Source organism: Octodon degus, unplaced genomic scaffold (genome assembly GCF_000260255.1).
Source record: "Octodon degus isolate 3935 unplaced genomic scaffold, OctDeg1.0 scaffold00089, whole genome shotgun sequence".
Lineage (NCBI taxonomy): Eukaryota > Metazoa > Chordata > Mammalia > Rodentia > Octodontidae > Octodon > Octodon degus.
In genome coordinates this window covers 4662781-4680836 of record NW_004524665.1, presented here as the reverse complement: position 1 = coordinate 4680836, position 18056 = coordinate 4662781, and the positions used below count along the sequence as shown (strand labels likewise).

Genomic DNA, 18056 nt, shown 5'->3' with positions numbered 1-18056 from the left:
CTGTCTGCCTGGAAAGAAATCGCATGTGGATAGCACAGAGCAGAAATGCGAAGGTCAGCATTGTCCTACGGCACCCAGGATCTGTTCATATCATGTCACAGGGACAGTCACTGAGGTCCCTGGGCAGATACTTGCTGTGTATGAATTGTACAAGAAGTGGTACCTCAAGACTGAATACCAGGGCTTCTAAAGGGAGCTCATGTGCTCACGGGCTGAGGAACTCACAGCAATGCAGACAGTCACTGGGATCTTTTCTGGGAGTTGTTCTGTTTCACAATCATGTGAGCAGAGTCTGCATTTTCAGGTGATGAGAAGGAGTAGAAACCCTGAGGCGGCAGCTGTGCCTGCTGGAAATCACTGGATTTGTGCTTGCAGCTATGCAGCTGGTTAAAAGATATTCAGTGAAGAGCTCATTGGTTGGCAAGAGGCCTGGCATGGTGAGGCCACGCAGAGGTCTCAGAACATTAGCCACTCTGCCTCCTCCTAACAGGTGAAAGCTAACAAAGCTATGAGTTTTGACAGGTCCTAGATGATTGCTGCTGCACTTTGGAAGTTTGCTCCAAGGCAAAGCTTAACAAACCAAAGCTCAGAGACAGAGAGAGACAGAGACACAGAGAGAAAGAGAGAGACAGAAGGACATAATGCTCTATAAGAAATGCACTGGGTATGGGCATGAATACTCATCTTCTACAGAAGGGCTGAGTGGATCTTCAGAGTTGGACAAACTGGGGCATTTGTTCATGTGTGCAGATGAACCCTGAGTCTGCTGTAGAGGACCTGCACATGGACCCCAGAACTTTCCACTGAGACACCAGCAGGAGACCAATGCCTACAGGAGACCAAGAGGCTCTGTCAGCAGGACCCTAACATTCAGCAGCTCCACCCCCAGCTGCTCTGGTGTCTTCTTATCTCCCCACTGGGAATCATCTTCAAGACATGCTCCAGGTTTCAAGAATCACTCTATTAGGGCAGGTGAGATAGCTCAGTGGACTAAGTGCCTGCTTTGTCCAACACAGGGACGATGGTTCAAACCCTGGTCCTGAATGTTGGCCCACCCCGCCCACTGGGTGCACAGAAGGAACCATGTCTGGCCATGGTGGTGACACCCATGATCCCAGCCCTAGGGAGGTTGAAAACAATCCGAGCTACATAGTAAGACCCAGTAGCATAAAAGAAGAAGAAAAAAACTACACTATCTTCTTCCATTGTCATGTTACTCTTCTTCATGTGAACAGGAAGAGGGCCACATTCTTCACCTTGGAAAATCAATTACCTTGATCTGCTTTGCTTTCTATGAAGTTCTAATTACACATTCTCATCAAATTTGCTCAAGAAATGCAAAATGAGGGATGGGCAGTTAGCTCCAAGGATTAAATCACCTGCTTAGGCAGGCATAGGGATGGGGGTTCAATCCCTAGTGTACAGAGCTGGTCCGTCCCACCAGCGTGTGCTGAGATGGCAATGGAGACTGGGCGTGGTGGCACAAGTGTGTAATCCCAGCACTTGGAAAGCTGAAAACAAGAGGATCACTCAAAGTCCAATCTGTGCAGTGAGAACCTGTAGACCCTGTACTAAGTACATAAAGAAAAAGAAAAAGAAGAAATGCACACTGCTTTCAAGTCCTCACTTTTCCACCCAGCAAGGTAACTTTAGTCACCGGGAGTTCCCGTGGGACTGCACTGCAGAAATTCGTTCGTGGCCTCAGGACCATGCCGAGTTACTCTCTGCTTTGAAATACTCAACACTAAACTCCCAGAAGGGGGAGCTCTCTAAAACAGAACTCCTTGCATTACTTTTGTTCATTTTCCTCGTTCATAGTGTGAAAACATATGTAAATCAGTTCGAGTATTCAACTTGGACTATCCGCATCAGCGACAGCGAAGCCTTTAGCACACTTCAATCATATGAGGAGCTCAGCGCAGCTCACAGGCCACAGGTCCACCAGGGCTTGTCGCTAGTTTGCAAAGTCCAGAGGAGTTCTGTACCTTGAAGCATCCAACAGAAAAGTTCCTTGTGAGAACACTGGGGGCAGACGGGAGGGATGTAAAGCAACAATGATTCCTTTTTTATTTTCAAATGAACAATGAAAGCATAAAAATATATATAAAGAAGATATGCTGAAAATATAATCTATAATAGAAATATGCACTTCCCAGGATGCAAGAGCAAGCCGAGAAAGCTCGAACATGGTGACAGTTATTCCTGTTGTCCAGATGCTCTGAGAGAATGGGAAGTCACTGATGACAGGAATCCCTCAAGATATTAGCACATATTTCTCTGCGGCTTCACAGAGAAAACCTGTAGGTCTTGCATTAGATCTCAGTTTAATGACTTTCAGGATTAATCCCTGGAAAAGCAAAATAGTGGCAGACACAGGAGTCCACATTGTCCTCACTGAAGCCTGTTAATATGTTTCACTACACGGAATAGGACTTTTCAGACACATGCCATAAGGCCTGAAGATGGGAAGACTGTCCCACTTCACCAGAGTGAGCTTTGGGTCAGCACAGAGTGCTAGGAATGGAACCGGGAGTTGGGAGCTGTGCAGAGGTTAAGGGAGCACACTACATGCGCAGAGATGAAGGTGACTCAGCAGATTCCAAAGTCGGGGTGGGAAAGCAAGGAAAAATGAAAAAGAAATGTAAAAGGATGAGACTTCAACACATGGCAGGAAGAATACACGAATAGATGACAGAGAAACACACGCTAGGTAGGTAGATAGGCAGGCAGGCAGGCAGGCAGGCAGGCAGGCAGGCAGGCAGAGAGATACACAGACAGACAGACAGAGACAGAGACAGAGACAGAGACAGAGAGACAGATATCTTTTTAATGGACAGAATTCTGGCATGAAAAGAAAACTACCAGACTAGCAATAAACTTTTTGATCTTAAAAACAAATTTTCACAAAATTACTTGAAATTAAAAGTAAAAGGAGACGGGTGACTCAGCAAATAAACAGCAACAACAAAAGTGGAATCTGAAGAGATGAACTGTAAGGGATATTCATTCAAATATCAAAAGAGACTATAGGAGAAAGAGTCCCACACGTGGATCTGGCTGTTCTATATAGAATACCAAAGCTATTGATAATCCCAATATGATTTGAGCAAACATATTTTGATTATGGAAGCCATTATTATGAGCAATGTTCATATTCAGTGATGACTTGTCCTAACACATTGGAAATGCGTGAGTCAGGTCGCATTCCTCTGCTTCCCCAGAGCATTCAGATCTCCAATAATTCATCTCTGCCTTTCCAGAAAACACCATGAAAATAGAACATCAGCAATTGCCCTTTGCTGACGGCTTTGTTTTTCCACTGAAAAATCTGCAAGACGCCCTCCTGCCTGCTGATTCACCTTGCAGTCCGGGTCCTCTGATTTGCAGAAGCTAAAGGAAATGATCCCAAAACAAAGACAGTGACCTACAAAGGGTCATCCTGGTGGAGTCATATCAAGGCTCATCGGTGCTCTTACAGCCCCACAGCCTTGCCTCTCTAAGTTCTCCAAGCCTGCTGCAGACATTAACTTTACTGAGACAAACACAGCTACTGCAGAGAAACAAACACTTTATCTCACAAAGGCCACTAGGAGAAGGAGAGCTACACTCTTGGCAAAGATGAGTGATAACTAAGCACTTGAAAGTAATTTCTGCTGGGAGACAGACTGGACAGAGGCACCAATACAGACCTGAGAGAGCGGCTTCCTCCTCATACAGTTGATGCCCCCGATGAAGACCATGTTGGGCATGATGGGCCTGGGGTATTCCAGCACAAAGTCCCATCTCATCAGCCACATGGAAGCATGGCTGAAAAGATCCACCACAGACACCTCTTTCTGGAGCAGTTCAGAGGCGAAGCTTGCATAGGGAGAAAAAGCCATGTGGCAAAACAACTTCAAGCCCACAGGATAGAGCATGTTCTTGACTCTCTGCAGGAAAGTCATGTGGTCGGAGTATGATGTGAACCACTGTGGAACATAGGACAAAGGATGCGGACACTGTGTGCCCTCGAAGTCCAGGCCACAAGGGATGCCCCGCAGGAAAAACACAGCAGGGACACTCAGATACTGGGCCAGCACTGCCCCACAAGGAAAAACAGGGTCTGTCAGCACCACATCGAAGGAACTGGCATTGAGTTGGCTCATCAGGGTACTGTTGCGCAGCATCTGCACACAAGACTTCTCATACAGCTCAGAAAACTTCTTGAAAGATGAGATAATTTTTGAATGTCTCTCCAGAAAATTCTGTGATTCTAAGATAAATTTACCCTCACTAAAAAAGTTGTTATATTCTTCCTGAGTATAAGGAAAGGCGAACGAGTTCAGGGTGAAGAAGTCCTCTCCTTTGATGTGCAAGCTGACCTCCGGAGCCAGGACCACAGCCTGGTGGCCTCGGGAGTGGAGCTCTCTCACCAGGTCCCTCATGCTGAGCCAGTGGCTGCCCTCCACGGGCACCACCAGCACCTTCCCACCCTCAGTCCACGGCATGACACACACACCAAGCAGCAGCCTTACCAGCCCTTGCCGTGGCACCCGCAGTGCTGTGACCATGGCTTTAGAAGCTGACAACTCTGGCCCTCTACACAGACCAGGCTTCTGCTTTGGCTTCTTCATGTTCACTCTTTTGTCAGGAGAAAATGGCCTGTGATTGGAAGATGGGTGACCTTCCTACGTTAATCATTGCAGATTACTGTCCTCCTCTTATGTCTCCAGCCAGAGAGAGTTCTCTCTTATCGCTTCTTTTCTGGCACAACTCCTCTGACCTCTGAATCTCTCTGAGGGGGACAATCGAGTTTGCCTGTTTTTCTTCTGAATCCCCAAAGAAGACACCTGTCCTATTTCATTTTGTATTATGTCATCCACTTGCTGCAAGGCTGTCACAGACCTCTGAGGATTGAGCCGTACCTTGGTTCCCAATGTTCCTTCAGCCCTAGCTGTGGTCCTAGTCAGGAACTTTCCATCTTTCCTCCCTCTCACCAGCAACATGGAATATAGCAGGGATCCCAGGATGTCGTCGAGCCAACTTGCACCGAACGCCAAGGTGGCTGCTGGTCATCTGATCTAGTTCACTTTGTGCAGCAGGACACCCCTGCCGAGCTCACTATTTAAATGCCAGAAGTACATGGAAGAGCTCTAAGATTGAGAAGAGCTGGATGGCCTGAACATGAGATGTGATTGGGTGCTGCTGACGGGTCCTCAATGATCTGCTCATCTAGCCATGGTACATGTTTCCTAGGATGACATGCACAGTTTAGAGGACTGCCTGCCTCGCTGGGTGAAGTAAGTCCTGCGTTTTGGGGCATAGTTTTATAAAGTACATCTGAGGATCTTAATACATGAAGATTCCAGAATGGTCATCGTACAGGCCTGTGATGAGTAACTTTCAGAGCGCGCACACTCACGCCTGCTAGAGAACTCCTCACTCTTTGAGGTGGTCCGGCTGGGAACAAAAATGCTTTCACTGTGAACAAACATGGAAAAGTAAAACCCAGAAGCTTTGCAGAGCAGAAGAGATTGAGAAATGTTGCTCTAGGATGAACCATCTGCCTCCACAGCAGAGGACGAAGGCATAGGAGCAAATAAAAGGGAGGGGGAATCCAGAGAACACAGGCAGTCTAGAGTGCAGAGTGGACTGAGATTGTGCACTGGTCAGGGCCACCACGGAACAGTTTTCCACCATACAACATGTAATTGTAGTATAGTATCTTAGTCCACCCTGGAGAAGGCCTGATCTGTACTACTTAGGAGTCAAAGTCTTTTTCCTACCTCTGTGAACCACCGTGAACTTCCCCTCTGAGTGGTCATGTGCTGGTCTAGCACCTGTGCCCTTGGCAGCTCTTTCTGAACAAGGCTAGGTGCTGTGCAAGCCCGGATGTTGGTCTGAGGTGCTTAAGGAACAGAAAGGCACTTTCTGTTGAGGACTGTGATCTTGGGAGAGCACTGCAGGAATGCTATGGATGTGAACTTGCAGGTCACTGATGGGCAGGAACTTTCACAACAGCAGGGTTGGAGGTGGCCGGAGGAGGCGGAGCTTCAGCTGCCCCCCTGGCTTCCCTGAGGATTGCTGACCCCGAGGGTGCCCCGTGCAGTCACACCGCCCCAGAAGGCAGCGCCTGGCATCAGCTCTGCCCTAAGAGGGCCCTCAAGAGAATTTTCCCATTCACGTTCTTTATCTATTCCTTTCTTATCTTTTCTTTTTAATTTAATCTTTAATTTTTCTTCATCTCTCATCTCCCTTTCTAAATCTTTAGTTTGATCTTTTCTTACCCCTTGTCTCTTTTCCTGTTATGGTCTCCCTGTAAGAACCTTTCCTTTCCTTTCATCCATTTTTAAACCTTTAATTTGATCTTTTCTTTCTCTTTGTTGTTATTTTTCTCCTTTATGTATTTTGACATATTTTTTACACCTTTATACCTAAAATTTCCTCTCTTCATTAAATGGTACAATTTTCTATTGTGTGGTACTATCTTTGTCCATCTGATTTCCATAGTTAGAGATATGCATAGTTCTACTCAGCAGGTTATTACCCTAAAGACTGAGTTACATTCTATGTCATGAGTATTCCTGCCACTTGTATTACATTGTGTGAGTGCCTCTTGAGATTGAAGCCAGTGATGCAAGCACGCGGAGTTGGTGCTCTATTCCTCAGTTACATGTCCAGCCTTGCACATGTACATCGACAAACCTTGCTTTATGCAGCCCCAAACTAGCCTCACTAGAATGTTGGTGAATCGAAACAACCAATGAAAAACAACAATATGACCTGAACCAGGACCTATCTTGCTATAATTACTCTGATAGAAATGTCCTTTTTTTTTCCTATTAAAAGACACAGATCTCTCTGTGAGGTTGAGCAACAAGATGCAATGCTTTGTTATTGAAAATAAATTCATCTGCTGGCAAATACAGCCAAAGAATGAAAATGAGAGGATGAAGATATTATTCTAGTCAAATAGATCTGAAACCAGGCAACAGTAGCTATACACGTGGCCAAGAGAATAGACTTCAACAGAAATGAGTTAAAGGTGCAAAAAATATCTGTATAAATTGGTAAAGTGAGCAAGCATGAAGACACACAGTTCTCATTATTTGGGCACTGAATACAGAGACATGTAGTTTCTTGAACAGTACAGCATGAGAAAGAGAAAGATATAGAGAGATCTTAGCACAGTAATAATAGTTCATTCCTACATTATGCCACTCACCCATAGAGGTATCCTCCAGATTCCTCCCCCACCCCCCGCAAAAGGCAACAAACATCAGAGTTCAAATTATTCTATAGGTCAAATGGACATGGAAACATTTACAGTGTTTTCCATGTCAATGCTACAGAATAAAAATTATTGGGATTTTGTGTAGGTACTTCACATATTTGTACCCACCTTGGAAAGTGAAAGACCTAGAAAGAAATCATCAGAGAAGAAAAAATAGAAAAGGACAGGCATATAGATCAGTATGAAGATTGTAGTTTCAATCTCCAGTGAACAGAATTCTAACAAGCAGCCCTGAATAGAACATACATTAGCCAACAGGCTTTCCAAGTTTACCTGTGAGTCTGGCCAAGGCCTAGGCCCCTTGTCTGGAGACGGGTGACAAACTCCTGGTAAGTGAACCTCTGTGAGTTTGGGTCTGGGCTCAAGCCTGTATGGATGGTGAAGTCATGAAGTCTCAAAGGATAAGACAGGTCACAGCCAAGGATGCTTGCTTCCAACCTCCACTAGATAAAGGGTGAGGCCTCAGGCCTTTCACGCTTAGGTGGAGACCTTCCTGTGGTTAACACAGCTCTCATAAATTAACATAATGCCTGACATGGAGAAGTGCTTGAGTGGTTCTGCCTTTCTTGAGTATTCTCCTCTCTTCTGCAGATAACTGAATAAATATAGGCCTCCCAGAGATGGTCTAGGTCTTAGCCCCCACAGAATCTTGAGTTCTGTGAGAGGGCTTTGATCCTCTCAGAGCCCTCAAACCACACCATTTGTCTTTTTTTTTTGCCTTTACTGTTTACTCATTTGGGACACTGTGGACCTGATCAGTCTAGAATAAGTAAGAGATAACAATTACCTCATATCCCAGTAACAAGCACATACACAAATACACACACACACACACACACACACACACACACACCATTGTTTTCATCAGCTCATGCAAATTTCCCCCCAAACACACAAAAACTCTTAATAAGCACAAATAATTCAAATAACTTCTTGCTTCTTTATGGGCAGACCATAATGGAATGACATTAGAAAACAAGAGACACTGTAGAAATTTTGCAAAGACACAGAGATTGAACAGTAAAGCTTTGAAAATGCTGTCACTCTTTCAAGAAATCAGCATGAAAAACTGGGAAATTACTAGAATCAACTGAATTATAAGGAAATACAATCAATCAGAAGCTGAATGACACTGAAAAAGGTCATAAAAGTGACAGATACAAGGGCCCACATTAGAAAAACAGAGTGATTTCAAATAACCAAAGCAGAAACCATTTCAAGACCTTACCAGATCAAGAAGAGATCAAACACAAAATCACTAGAAGGAAATATAGAATGAATATCAGAGGTGAAATTATTAAGACAAAAAGTAACAGAGGTGCTGGCCAGATAGCTCAGAAGATTAAAGCTCCTGCTTAGGCAGATGCAGGGGTTTGAACCCCAGCTTGCCATGCAGGCCAAAACCCAGTAGGCACTGAGATGGAGAATGAGACTGGAATTGGTGGCCTGTGCTTTTAATCCCAGTCTTGGGAGGCTGAAAAACAGGAAGAATCACTAGGAGTCCTATCTTTTTGTGAGACCCTGTAGACCACGTACAAAATACATTAAAAAAAAAGCCTAACAGAATGCAAACATCAATGAAACAAAGGATTAGTTCTTTGGGGAGATACACAAATATGATAGATACTCACCAAAAAGGAAAAAAAAAAAAGACCCTAATAAATAGATTAGAAAGAAAAGGCAGATATTATAACACATATTAGTGAAATCCAGAGGAATAGGAAATGTTTTCAAAATGCATATGCCAGCAAGTTAAGTTATCTAAAAGAAATGGACAAGTCTCTAGATATAAATGATCTACCAAAATTGTACTAAGAGGATATTTTAAAACTACATCAACCATCAGCAATGTGATGGAAGAAATAATGAAACCTCTCAACAAAGAAAGGCCCAGTGGAATGGATTCAGTGCTCAACTGTGCTGAATTTTATAGGAGCACTAATACCAATGCTCCCCACAAACTCCTTAGAGAAGGAAAACAATATATCCTTCCAAGAGCATTTTATGTAGCCAGTATTATCTGCTACCAAAAGCAGATAAGAATAGAACAGAAAAGATGATTACAGACATGTCCATGAGGACTATATGTGCAAATTTCCTCCACAAAATACCGGCAAGTTAAATCCAACATCGCCCATTAAAGATCATTCACCATGATCGAGTAGATTTGATTCTAGGGACGCAAGGCTGACCAGCATGCAGAATGTAATTAGCATAATAACAGTACATAAGCAGAATTGCAGAAATTACATGATCAGTACATACAGAAAAAGTCTTGTTTTATTTTAGGGAAGGGTCTACAGGGTGTTGAGATTCTCACAACTAGATCTGACTTGTAGTGATCCACCAGTTTACAGCCTCCCAAGAGCTGGGATTACAGGGATGCACCACCACGCCCAGTGTCAATGGCTGTCTCAGTGCAACCTGGGGGCAGGGCCGGCACGGCAGGCCTGGGGATCAAAACTCCAGCCCCTGCGCCTGCTTGCAGGGGCTTTAATCCACTGAGCTATTTCATCAGCCCCAGAAAATATCTTTCATAAAATCAAACCTCCTTGTATGAGAAAAACCCAGAAAATATTAGGTGCAAAGGAGAACACATCAACATAACAGGTTACGCATGACACTGATACCAAATCATATTAAGTGGGAAAACACGAATAATATCTCTTTATACTTAGGATGAGACATGGGTGTTCCCGTTGAGCACTTTAATTCTATATAGTAATGGCAGCTTCAAAAGAATCAGAGAACATAAAGAAGTAAGAGCGATACAATTGGACGAGTAGTAATTGTCCGACATCACAGGAATTATTCACTGAAGAGAGCCTAAGGAATCCACCAAGTGCCCCTTAATACAGAGAACTGTAGCGAAGTGAGATGACACAAAATGAACACGTAAAAATGGATAGTTTACTGTATATTAGCAATAAACATGCTGAGCAGAATATAAGTAAAACAGTCACATGCAATATTTTCAAAATATAAAATACCTCATTGAAAGGTGAAAGTTATCTAACTGAAAATCATATAGTACCACCAAACAAGTTGAAGAATACAGTTGAAAATGAAAAGAATTTCCACGTTCCTGGATCGAGAAAATTAATATTGTGAAATAACCATACTATCGAAACTTATCTAGCAATTTATTTATTTTTTAATGCATTTAGTAAAGGGTCTCACCATGTAGATTGGACTCCTACTGATTCTCCTGATTTCAGGCTCACATGTGCCTGGTTTATAGGCGAAAACCACATAGCAGGGCTTGCAAGTCACACTGGGGATAGAACTCCGGTCCATGCGATATGCTACATAGGTGTATTAGTCTGCACAGCTATCTGGCCAGCCCCTTGATGAATTTTTTTTAATCACCTGGCAATTTAATGTGATCTTCATTAAAACATTTTAGTGATTGATCCCTCCTGTCATCTTAAGAAGTTAAAAGCTTAATAAATCGGCTCCACAATTCCACACCCTAGGGTTTGAAGGCACCATCCTGCTTTGACTTATCACTTAAAGGACATAAAAGAGAACTCAGAAAAGATGGGGCCCTCCCTTTCTTCAAAAGGCCTCTGGTCTTCACAGTCTGCTTGGATGTCCTCTGTTGGCATCATTGAGTGCAGACTCGGCAGCCTTCCATTGCAGACTCGTCGGCCTCGCGATACTGAATCCACAGAGCACTGCAGAGAGCTCGTGCCGCTGGACTGGACCCTCAGTCTCCAGAGCACAGACACCATCTGTGCACATCCCCCTCAGGCTGTAGCTGACCTAGAAGCCGACCTTGTCATCCCACATGCATTTAACTTCTTGTGTTGTATCTGAACCTCTAGGAACACCCTGATTGTTACAAACATGAATGATGTTCCTCACAGGACTGCAACAAAACAATCTAAAAATTTATGTAGAAGCAAAGAAGACTCTGTAGACACAAAGAAATCCTAAGCAAAAAGACAAGGCTGAGCTATCACAATATTTGACTTCAAAATATGCTTACACACTGAAATGAAATCAGTATACTACTGACATGAAGAACAAAGACCGGGAAATGACACCATATATTTAAAGCTATCTGATTCCTAGCAAAGATGCCGAAAACATACAGTAGGACAAAATACAGCGTGTTCAACAAGGGTTACTGGGAAATCAGGACATCTAGTTATAGGAGCCTGTAACTATAGCTTTCCTACTTTATGCAAAAATTAACACAAAATAGATCAAGGATCTTAATGTAAAATATGAAATCTTGAATCTGGTAGAGACAATTAAGGGCAAGAATTCAAGTTACTGTTGCACGGAATGATGCTCTGAATACAATGCCCAAAACACAATTAAAGGCAAGAATTCACAAATGTGACCACATCAAATTAAAAAAACTTCTGCCTAGAAACAAAATAATCAGAAGACAAGAGTGCACATAGCATGCTGGAGTTCTTTTCTCACTGTTGTTCTAGCAGAGGAAATAGCTACGATATATAAAGAACCAAAAAATTTTAAAATCAAGAGAAGAACTAATTTATAGAGCAAATTGAAAATAGGATAAAACACTTCTCAAAAGAGATAATACAAGTAAACATATAAAAAACGTAGCTCGCGGGAAGATGCCCATCAACACTAAACTGAAACTCCATCTCACTCCAGGCAGAATGTACAATGCTTAATAATAGAAAGCTAAAGGGATCCTAGTGAGGATGCAAAGGAAAGGTCCCTTATGTACTATTTATGGGAATGTACATAACTTTTGTCACTGTCAGGGCTCCTGTCCTGATGGCCCCCTGAAGTCCCATGCAGTCATAGGGCTTTTTCAGAGGCAGCAGAAAGTATAGTGTGTAGCTGATTCCTGGTGTGATGCTAGGATTAGGGTCCTAGAATAAAATGTGGGTGAATGCTAAATCAGTACACATCTTGCCTCAGCATGAATCTAATCTCAGTACCCAGGGTAAAGTACAGAGGACAGAAGGAGGTACTTTTTGGCTCTTGCTTGCTTTCTGAGCTTCTGCCTGCCATGAGCTGCTTCTCCCCTTCCGTGCCTGTCCACCATGCCACCTTGCCTTGGAGCAAGCCCACTATGCACTGAAACCTCTACAATTTTGAACATAATAACACTCTTCCTCTTTAACTTTGGGCGGCAAATATTTTGTCAGCAAAAAGAAAAGTAACTAAGCCAGCCACTATTAGAAGACAGTATGGAAGTTCCTGCTGTCACCGCAAAACACTAAAACTGAGACTTCTACATTAGCCAGGCATAGCACTCCTTGGTACATATTTAAGTAATGAAAGCCAAACACTGTAGAGATATTTGCATCCCTATGTTTATCATAACATTATTCACATGACTGAAGTTATGGAAAAAGACCAGATCCTATCATTGCACGAACAATGAAATAATGGTAACTATTCATAAAGGACTTATTAAACCATAAAATGGAACAATCATGTCAATTGCAAAAAAAATTAATGACACAGGCTATCATATTAGAAGAAACATTACAGCGTTTTAGAAAGAAACAGATTTATATGCTCTGAAATATTCATATTTCATATAAATATTCATATTTCATATTTCATATGAAATATTTGGGAGGCTCAATGAGACAAAAGTTGAAAAGAGAATACTACTGGGTGAAATACTTAAGGGTGTGGGAGGGCAAAGGTAGGACAGGACAAGAGAGAGACAGGCACAATCAAAGCATGTTGTATGGGTGCATACAACTGCCATAATGAAAGTGGGTATGCTGGCACATGCCTCTATTTCCAGTACTCTGAGAGGCTGAGGCAGGAGGATCTCAAGTATGAACCCAGTCTAGGCCACTCAGCAAGTTAGTGAAATTGTGTCAAGAAGACAAGGGTTTGCCCAACAGGTAAATGCAAAGTCCTAGGGTACAATCCGCCCTACTGCAAGAACAAGAAAAAAAAAAAAAAACAGATGATGTTTTGTACAACTTCCTAAAGGGAAAAAGTGTCACACCTACCTAAATCATGCACCCAAAAACAGCCCAAGTAACGACACTCACTGTGTTCGCAGACCATCCTGCTGGAATGGGCTGTCCATGTTGGGCTCACAGGAGCCAGAGTTAGCCACCAGTCTGGCCCCACAGGAATTTCTGTTCTCAATACACAAGGCAGAACTTTTTTACAAGGTGCTTAGAGACCAGGGTGGGCATCCATCTTGGTGCACATGGAGGTGTGGGCTCAGGCTTTCCTCCAAGATCTCTGCCAGACCCCTGTCTGCACACCCGGGGTTCTCCAGGGTACCAAGGGCTATGGAGCTTGTGGGGCCCTGTGCTCCAGCTGCAGACACGGAGCCCCTCACAAGGGGAGGATGTGAGGGCCAGAGCATTCCCAGCTCTAGGGGTCATGCTCTGCTGGGGAAGCTCCTCCCAAGTGTGATGAGCAGATGGTATTTCCCTGCTGACCTACATGCCCCGGGAGCTGTGAGCAGGCACTTCCAATGCCCAGCATTCTGTCCCGCTGTGTTCTCCATGCTTGGCCATGGTGAAGATTCTGGTGGGGACCCAAGTCTGCAGGTGGAGATCACACTTGTCCTTTGTGCTACCCATGAAGCATGAGGATGGCCAGATCAGACAGCTGTGAAGCCAGTGGTTGCTGAAGTGGCTGCTGCTGTCCCTGTCACCAGGGCAGGTGGCTGTGTCTGATTCCAGCCAATGGAACATCAGCCCTTCCTGGTGTAGGACCCCACTGCTTCCACCGAGGCCTCAGCATTCTTCCTGCCTGCACAGGGGTTGCTACAGTGCGACCCAAGGTGCATCACACCTGGGTACATGGTGCCCTTCTCAGCATGAGCCTGTGCCCTGTGTTAGCGACCCAACCTCACACAGGCACATGTGCTGAGTCAGCAGAAAGTGCCCCAGGACTCCGCTGGGGAGCTGGTGGGTGCTCTGCTCAGTCAGAGACTCAGGGACATAGTTGAGCAACAAGGGGCATGCAGGAAGGCCTGGATGTGATGGCACTCCTGATTGTGTCCCAGCTTCAGCCACTGGAGGGAAACCCAAACACATCTAGCTAGGACTTGTGACATGGGAACAAAGAAAAATAGCACCTCAAAGTTCTCCTGACTTTGTCCTTTTTGTCTGGCCAGTGTCCCCACAGGAAAGCCAGACATTGGTGCAAACTGTAAAATAAATAATATTAAAATTTTCTAAAAGCAAAACAGGACAAAAAACCAAACAACATACTGAAGCCAACAAAGAGCCATGGCCCAGCCATGGACCAGGTGGGGGCACGATTAGATTGCTCCTCGTGCTTGTGGGTGGTGGCAGAGCACACGAAACGCTTAGGCTACAACCAGATGCTCCAACTCATAGGTGAAGACTGGCTGGCCCCTCACAGCCTGCACCAGGACGAGGCAGGATGGTGTAAGGGGTGAGCCCCAGCAACAAGAGCACATTTCTTTAGACCGTCAGAGCCCCCTCTAATTTCCAATAAGTGTAACCAAGAACTTGCAAACTCTTCCTGGCAGCAGCTCATGTTGTTAACTGTTGGCACCCTGTGAAGGGCCTTGAGCTCGTCTGTAAGCGACTGCCAACATCTGTTTGCATGTTGCTGTTTTCAAACTTCAAACAAAAGCAGATGATTATTATGTGATAGTGCCAGTGATGAGGCACAGGGACTCCATTCTAAGGGAGGGCCACTTACCTTAAACTCACTGCCCCACCCCTGCTCTGTAGCTAACCATAAACTCACTTAGAGAAAACCAGGGTCATCAAATGGGATCAAATACTTAAAACAGCTTGGGGAATAGGGAATGGTTGAACCTCATGACCCCATGATAGGTAGATGGTCAACAGTATCTGAGAAATGTAAACCTTGTGGCAATGGTGTGACATTCCAGTAATATTCCAGAACAACAAGGAAATGTGCTTACTATGAAAACCTAGAAAGTGTATAACCTCAAAGTGAAGCTCAGGCTTTAGCAACAACTGTGGGAGTCCTGACCCAAGGCCAGGGCATGTCAGTCAGTCAGCGCCTTCCACAGCTTTCTGGTTCTGTGACACTGTGTCTTTGGTGGGTCTCTTTGTCAGGGACTTAGCTTTCTTCACTGTCATGTGCTGCTACACTTGGAGAAAATAACCACCACAACACCTGGAAATGCATATTTTTTCAAATGTATGTGAAACGCGAACCAGGCAGCTTGCTCTGAATCATTTACCTTCAGGATATTACACAACTGTGGCTGATGCTAAGAATATGTTAATGGTACTTCTTGTTAAATTAAATTAAAGGTGGCCTCTTCATGGGAATAAACACTGATGAGATAGGAAACATTGATTAGAGCAATGTTGAAATACAACCTCTAACCTAGACGCCATTAAAATAGGTAAAGCTAGCAAGATGGCTGCAAGTGGTTTCCTCTGGGTGCTGAAATAGCTGTCCACCCACTTGGTGACCTAAGTCATGTGCATTTAGTGTGTCCAGGCTTTGGAGGCTGAACATCTGGAGAGCATTTCACGGGCCTGAGGGAAGGTTAGCAGCAGCACACTGGCTCTGAAAGCTGAGGGAAACTTTCTTTCTCTTTCTTTTAAACAGATTTGGTTGTAACAGGGTGTCACTGCATTGCTCAGACTCACAGTGACTGTTTGGTTTTCAGCTTCCCCAGGCTTGGGATTCCAGGCATGTACCACTGGACTTGGACTGTGTGGCTGACTCTGCCTAGCATGGGGTTAGGTCTCACCCTGCATGTGGTGCCTGGGGTCCAACTACTAGGCATTTACCTGAGCTGGCCTAAGCAGGAGCTTTAGTCTACTGAGCTATCTCATTGCCCCTGAGGGCAAAATATTTACCTCAACAGCTCAGGGATACCTAGAGGGTCAGAGGCATATGAAGAACACACTCTGTCCTGCCTGGTGCTCGGGCCATGCTGCAATAGCTCAGTTGCATCCGCACCTACTGGGCAAGCACAAGACCCTGAGTTCAATCTCCAATACAAAAAAATAAAGAGAGAGAGAGAGAGAGAGAGAGAGAGAGAGAGAGAGAGAGAGAGAGAGATGGATTTACTAACCTGGAGCTATACATAGTGCTATGATCAGTGGTGAAAATCTGAAAACATATTCTCCTAAGAGCGTACAAAACTCCCACTTGTCATGCTGGGACATGTATCAAAGTAGCCTGGCAAAAGTCACTGTCACAGATATATGGACTTGATGAAGCACTATACACATTTGAAAAGGTCCGCTCCCATTCCTATAATGTAAGTCCCACATGAAGGCCCTTCTGGAGCTGGGTCTGTTAGGATAGCTCATCACAATGTGCCTATCCCCGTTGCCATCTCTGAGGATTGCAGGACGTGAAAGAAAGCAGGCCACAGGCCTAGGTTACACTACAGCAAGCTCTTCATTGCTTACAGAGCGTTCTGAGCACTGAACATATTGTCAACAAACTAGGAGTGCTTTGTCCCCTCAAAGTCCTAACTGCCTGGAAAGAAATCGCATGACGACAGCACAGAGCAGAAATGTGAGGGTCAGCATTGTCCTACTGCACCCAGGATCTGTTCATATTATGTCACAGGGACAGTCACTGAGGTCCCTGGGCAGGTACTTGCTGTATATGAATTGTACAAAAAGTGGTACCTCAAGACTGAATACCAGGGCTTCTAAAGGGAGCTCACGTGCTCACGGGCTGAGGAACTCACAGCAATGCAGACAGTCACTGGGATCTTTTCTGGGAGTTGTTTTGTTTCACAATCATGTGAGCAGAGTCTGCATTTTCAGGTGATGAGAGGGAGTAGAAACCTTGAGGTGGCAGCTGTGCCTGCTGGAAATCACTGGATTTGTGCTTGCAGCTATGCAGCTGGTTAAAAGATATTCAGTGAAGAGCTCATTGGTTGGCAAGAGGCCTGGCATGGTGAGGCCACGCAGAGGTCTCAGAACATTAGCCACTCTGCCTCCTCCTAACAGGTGAAAGCTAACAAAGGTATGAGTTTTGACAGGTCCTAGATGATCGCTGCTGCACTTTGGAAGTTTGCTCCAAGGCAAAGCTTAACAAACCAAAGCTCAGAGACAGAGAGAGACAGAGACACAAGAGAGACAGAGAGAGACAGAAGGACATAATGCTCTATAAGAAATGCACTGGGTATGGGCATGAATATTCATCTTCTACAGAAGGGCTGAGTGGATCTTCAGAGTTGGATAAACTGGGGCATTTGTTCGTGTGTGCAGATGAACCCTGAGTCTGCTGTAGAGGACCTGCACATGGACCCCAGAACTTTCCACTGAGACACCAGCAGGAGACCAATGCCTACAGGAGACCAAGAGGCTCTGTCAGCAGGATCCTAACATTCAGCAGCTCCACCCCCAGCTGCTTTGGTGTCTTCTTATCTCCCCACTGGGAATCATCTTCAAGACATGCTCCAGATTTCAAGAATCACTCTATTAGGGCAGGTGAGATAGCTCAGTGGACTAAGTGCCTGCTTTGGCAAACACAGGGATGAGGGTTCAAACTCTAGTCCTGAATGTCGGCCTGTCCCACGCACTGGGTAAACAGAAGCGAGCAGGTCAGCCATGTAGGTGACACTTGTAATCCTAGCCCTGGGGAGGTTAAAAACAGTCCAAGCTGCATAGGAAGACCCTGTAGCATAAAAGAAGAAAGAAAGAAAAATAAAGAAGAATCACACTAACCTCTTCCATTGTCATGTTATTCTTCTTTATGTGAACAGGAAGTGGGCCACATTCCCCACCCTGGAAAATCAATTACTTTGATCTGTTTTGCTTTCTATGAAGTTCTAATTACACATTCTCATCAAATTTGCTCAAAAAATGCAAATTGAGGGATG

At 44.5% G+C, this 18056-nt stretch overlaps 2 protein-coding genes across 7 annotated transcripts in view; both read right to left on the bottom strand.

Annotated features, from left to right (window-relative positions):
• LOC101575991 (UDP-glucuronosyltransferase 1-8) overlaps positions 1–18056 on the bottom strand; it is a 200441-nt gene that overhangs the window by 31783 nt on the left and 150602 nt on the right. Inside the window, exon 1 of one of the 6 annotated variants that reach the window (XM_023722283.1) lies at positions 3690–4550. The exons of the other annotated variants lie outside the window; for them this stretch is intronic. Within the exon in view, the coding sequence (XP_023578051.1) occupies positions 3690–4550 (861 nt within the window). Of the gene's footprint in view, positions 1–3689; positions 4551–18056 lie in introns of those variants that run through there. 6 annotated transcript variants of the gene reach the window in all.
• Positions 14562–18056, bottom strand: part of LOC105742983 (UDP-glucuronosyltransferase 1-2-like) — a 6587-nt gene continuing 3092 nt past the window's right edge. Inside the window, exon 2 of the mRNA XM_012516019.2 lies at positions 14562–14618. Coding sequence (XP_012371473.1) covers positions 14562–14618 — 57 coding nt within the window. The remainder of the gene's footprint in view (positions 14619–18056) is intronic.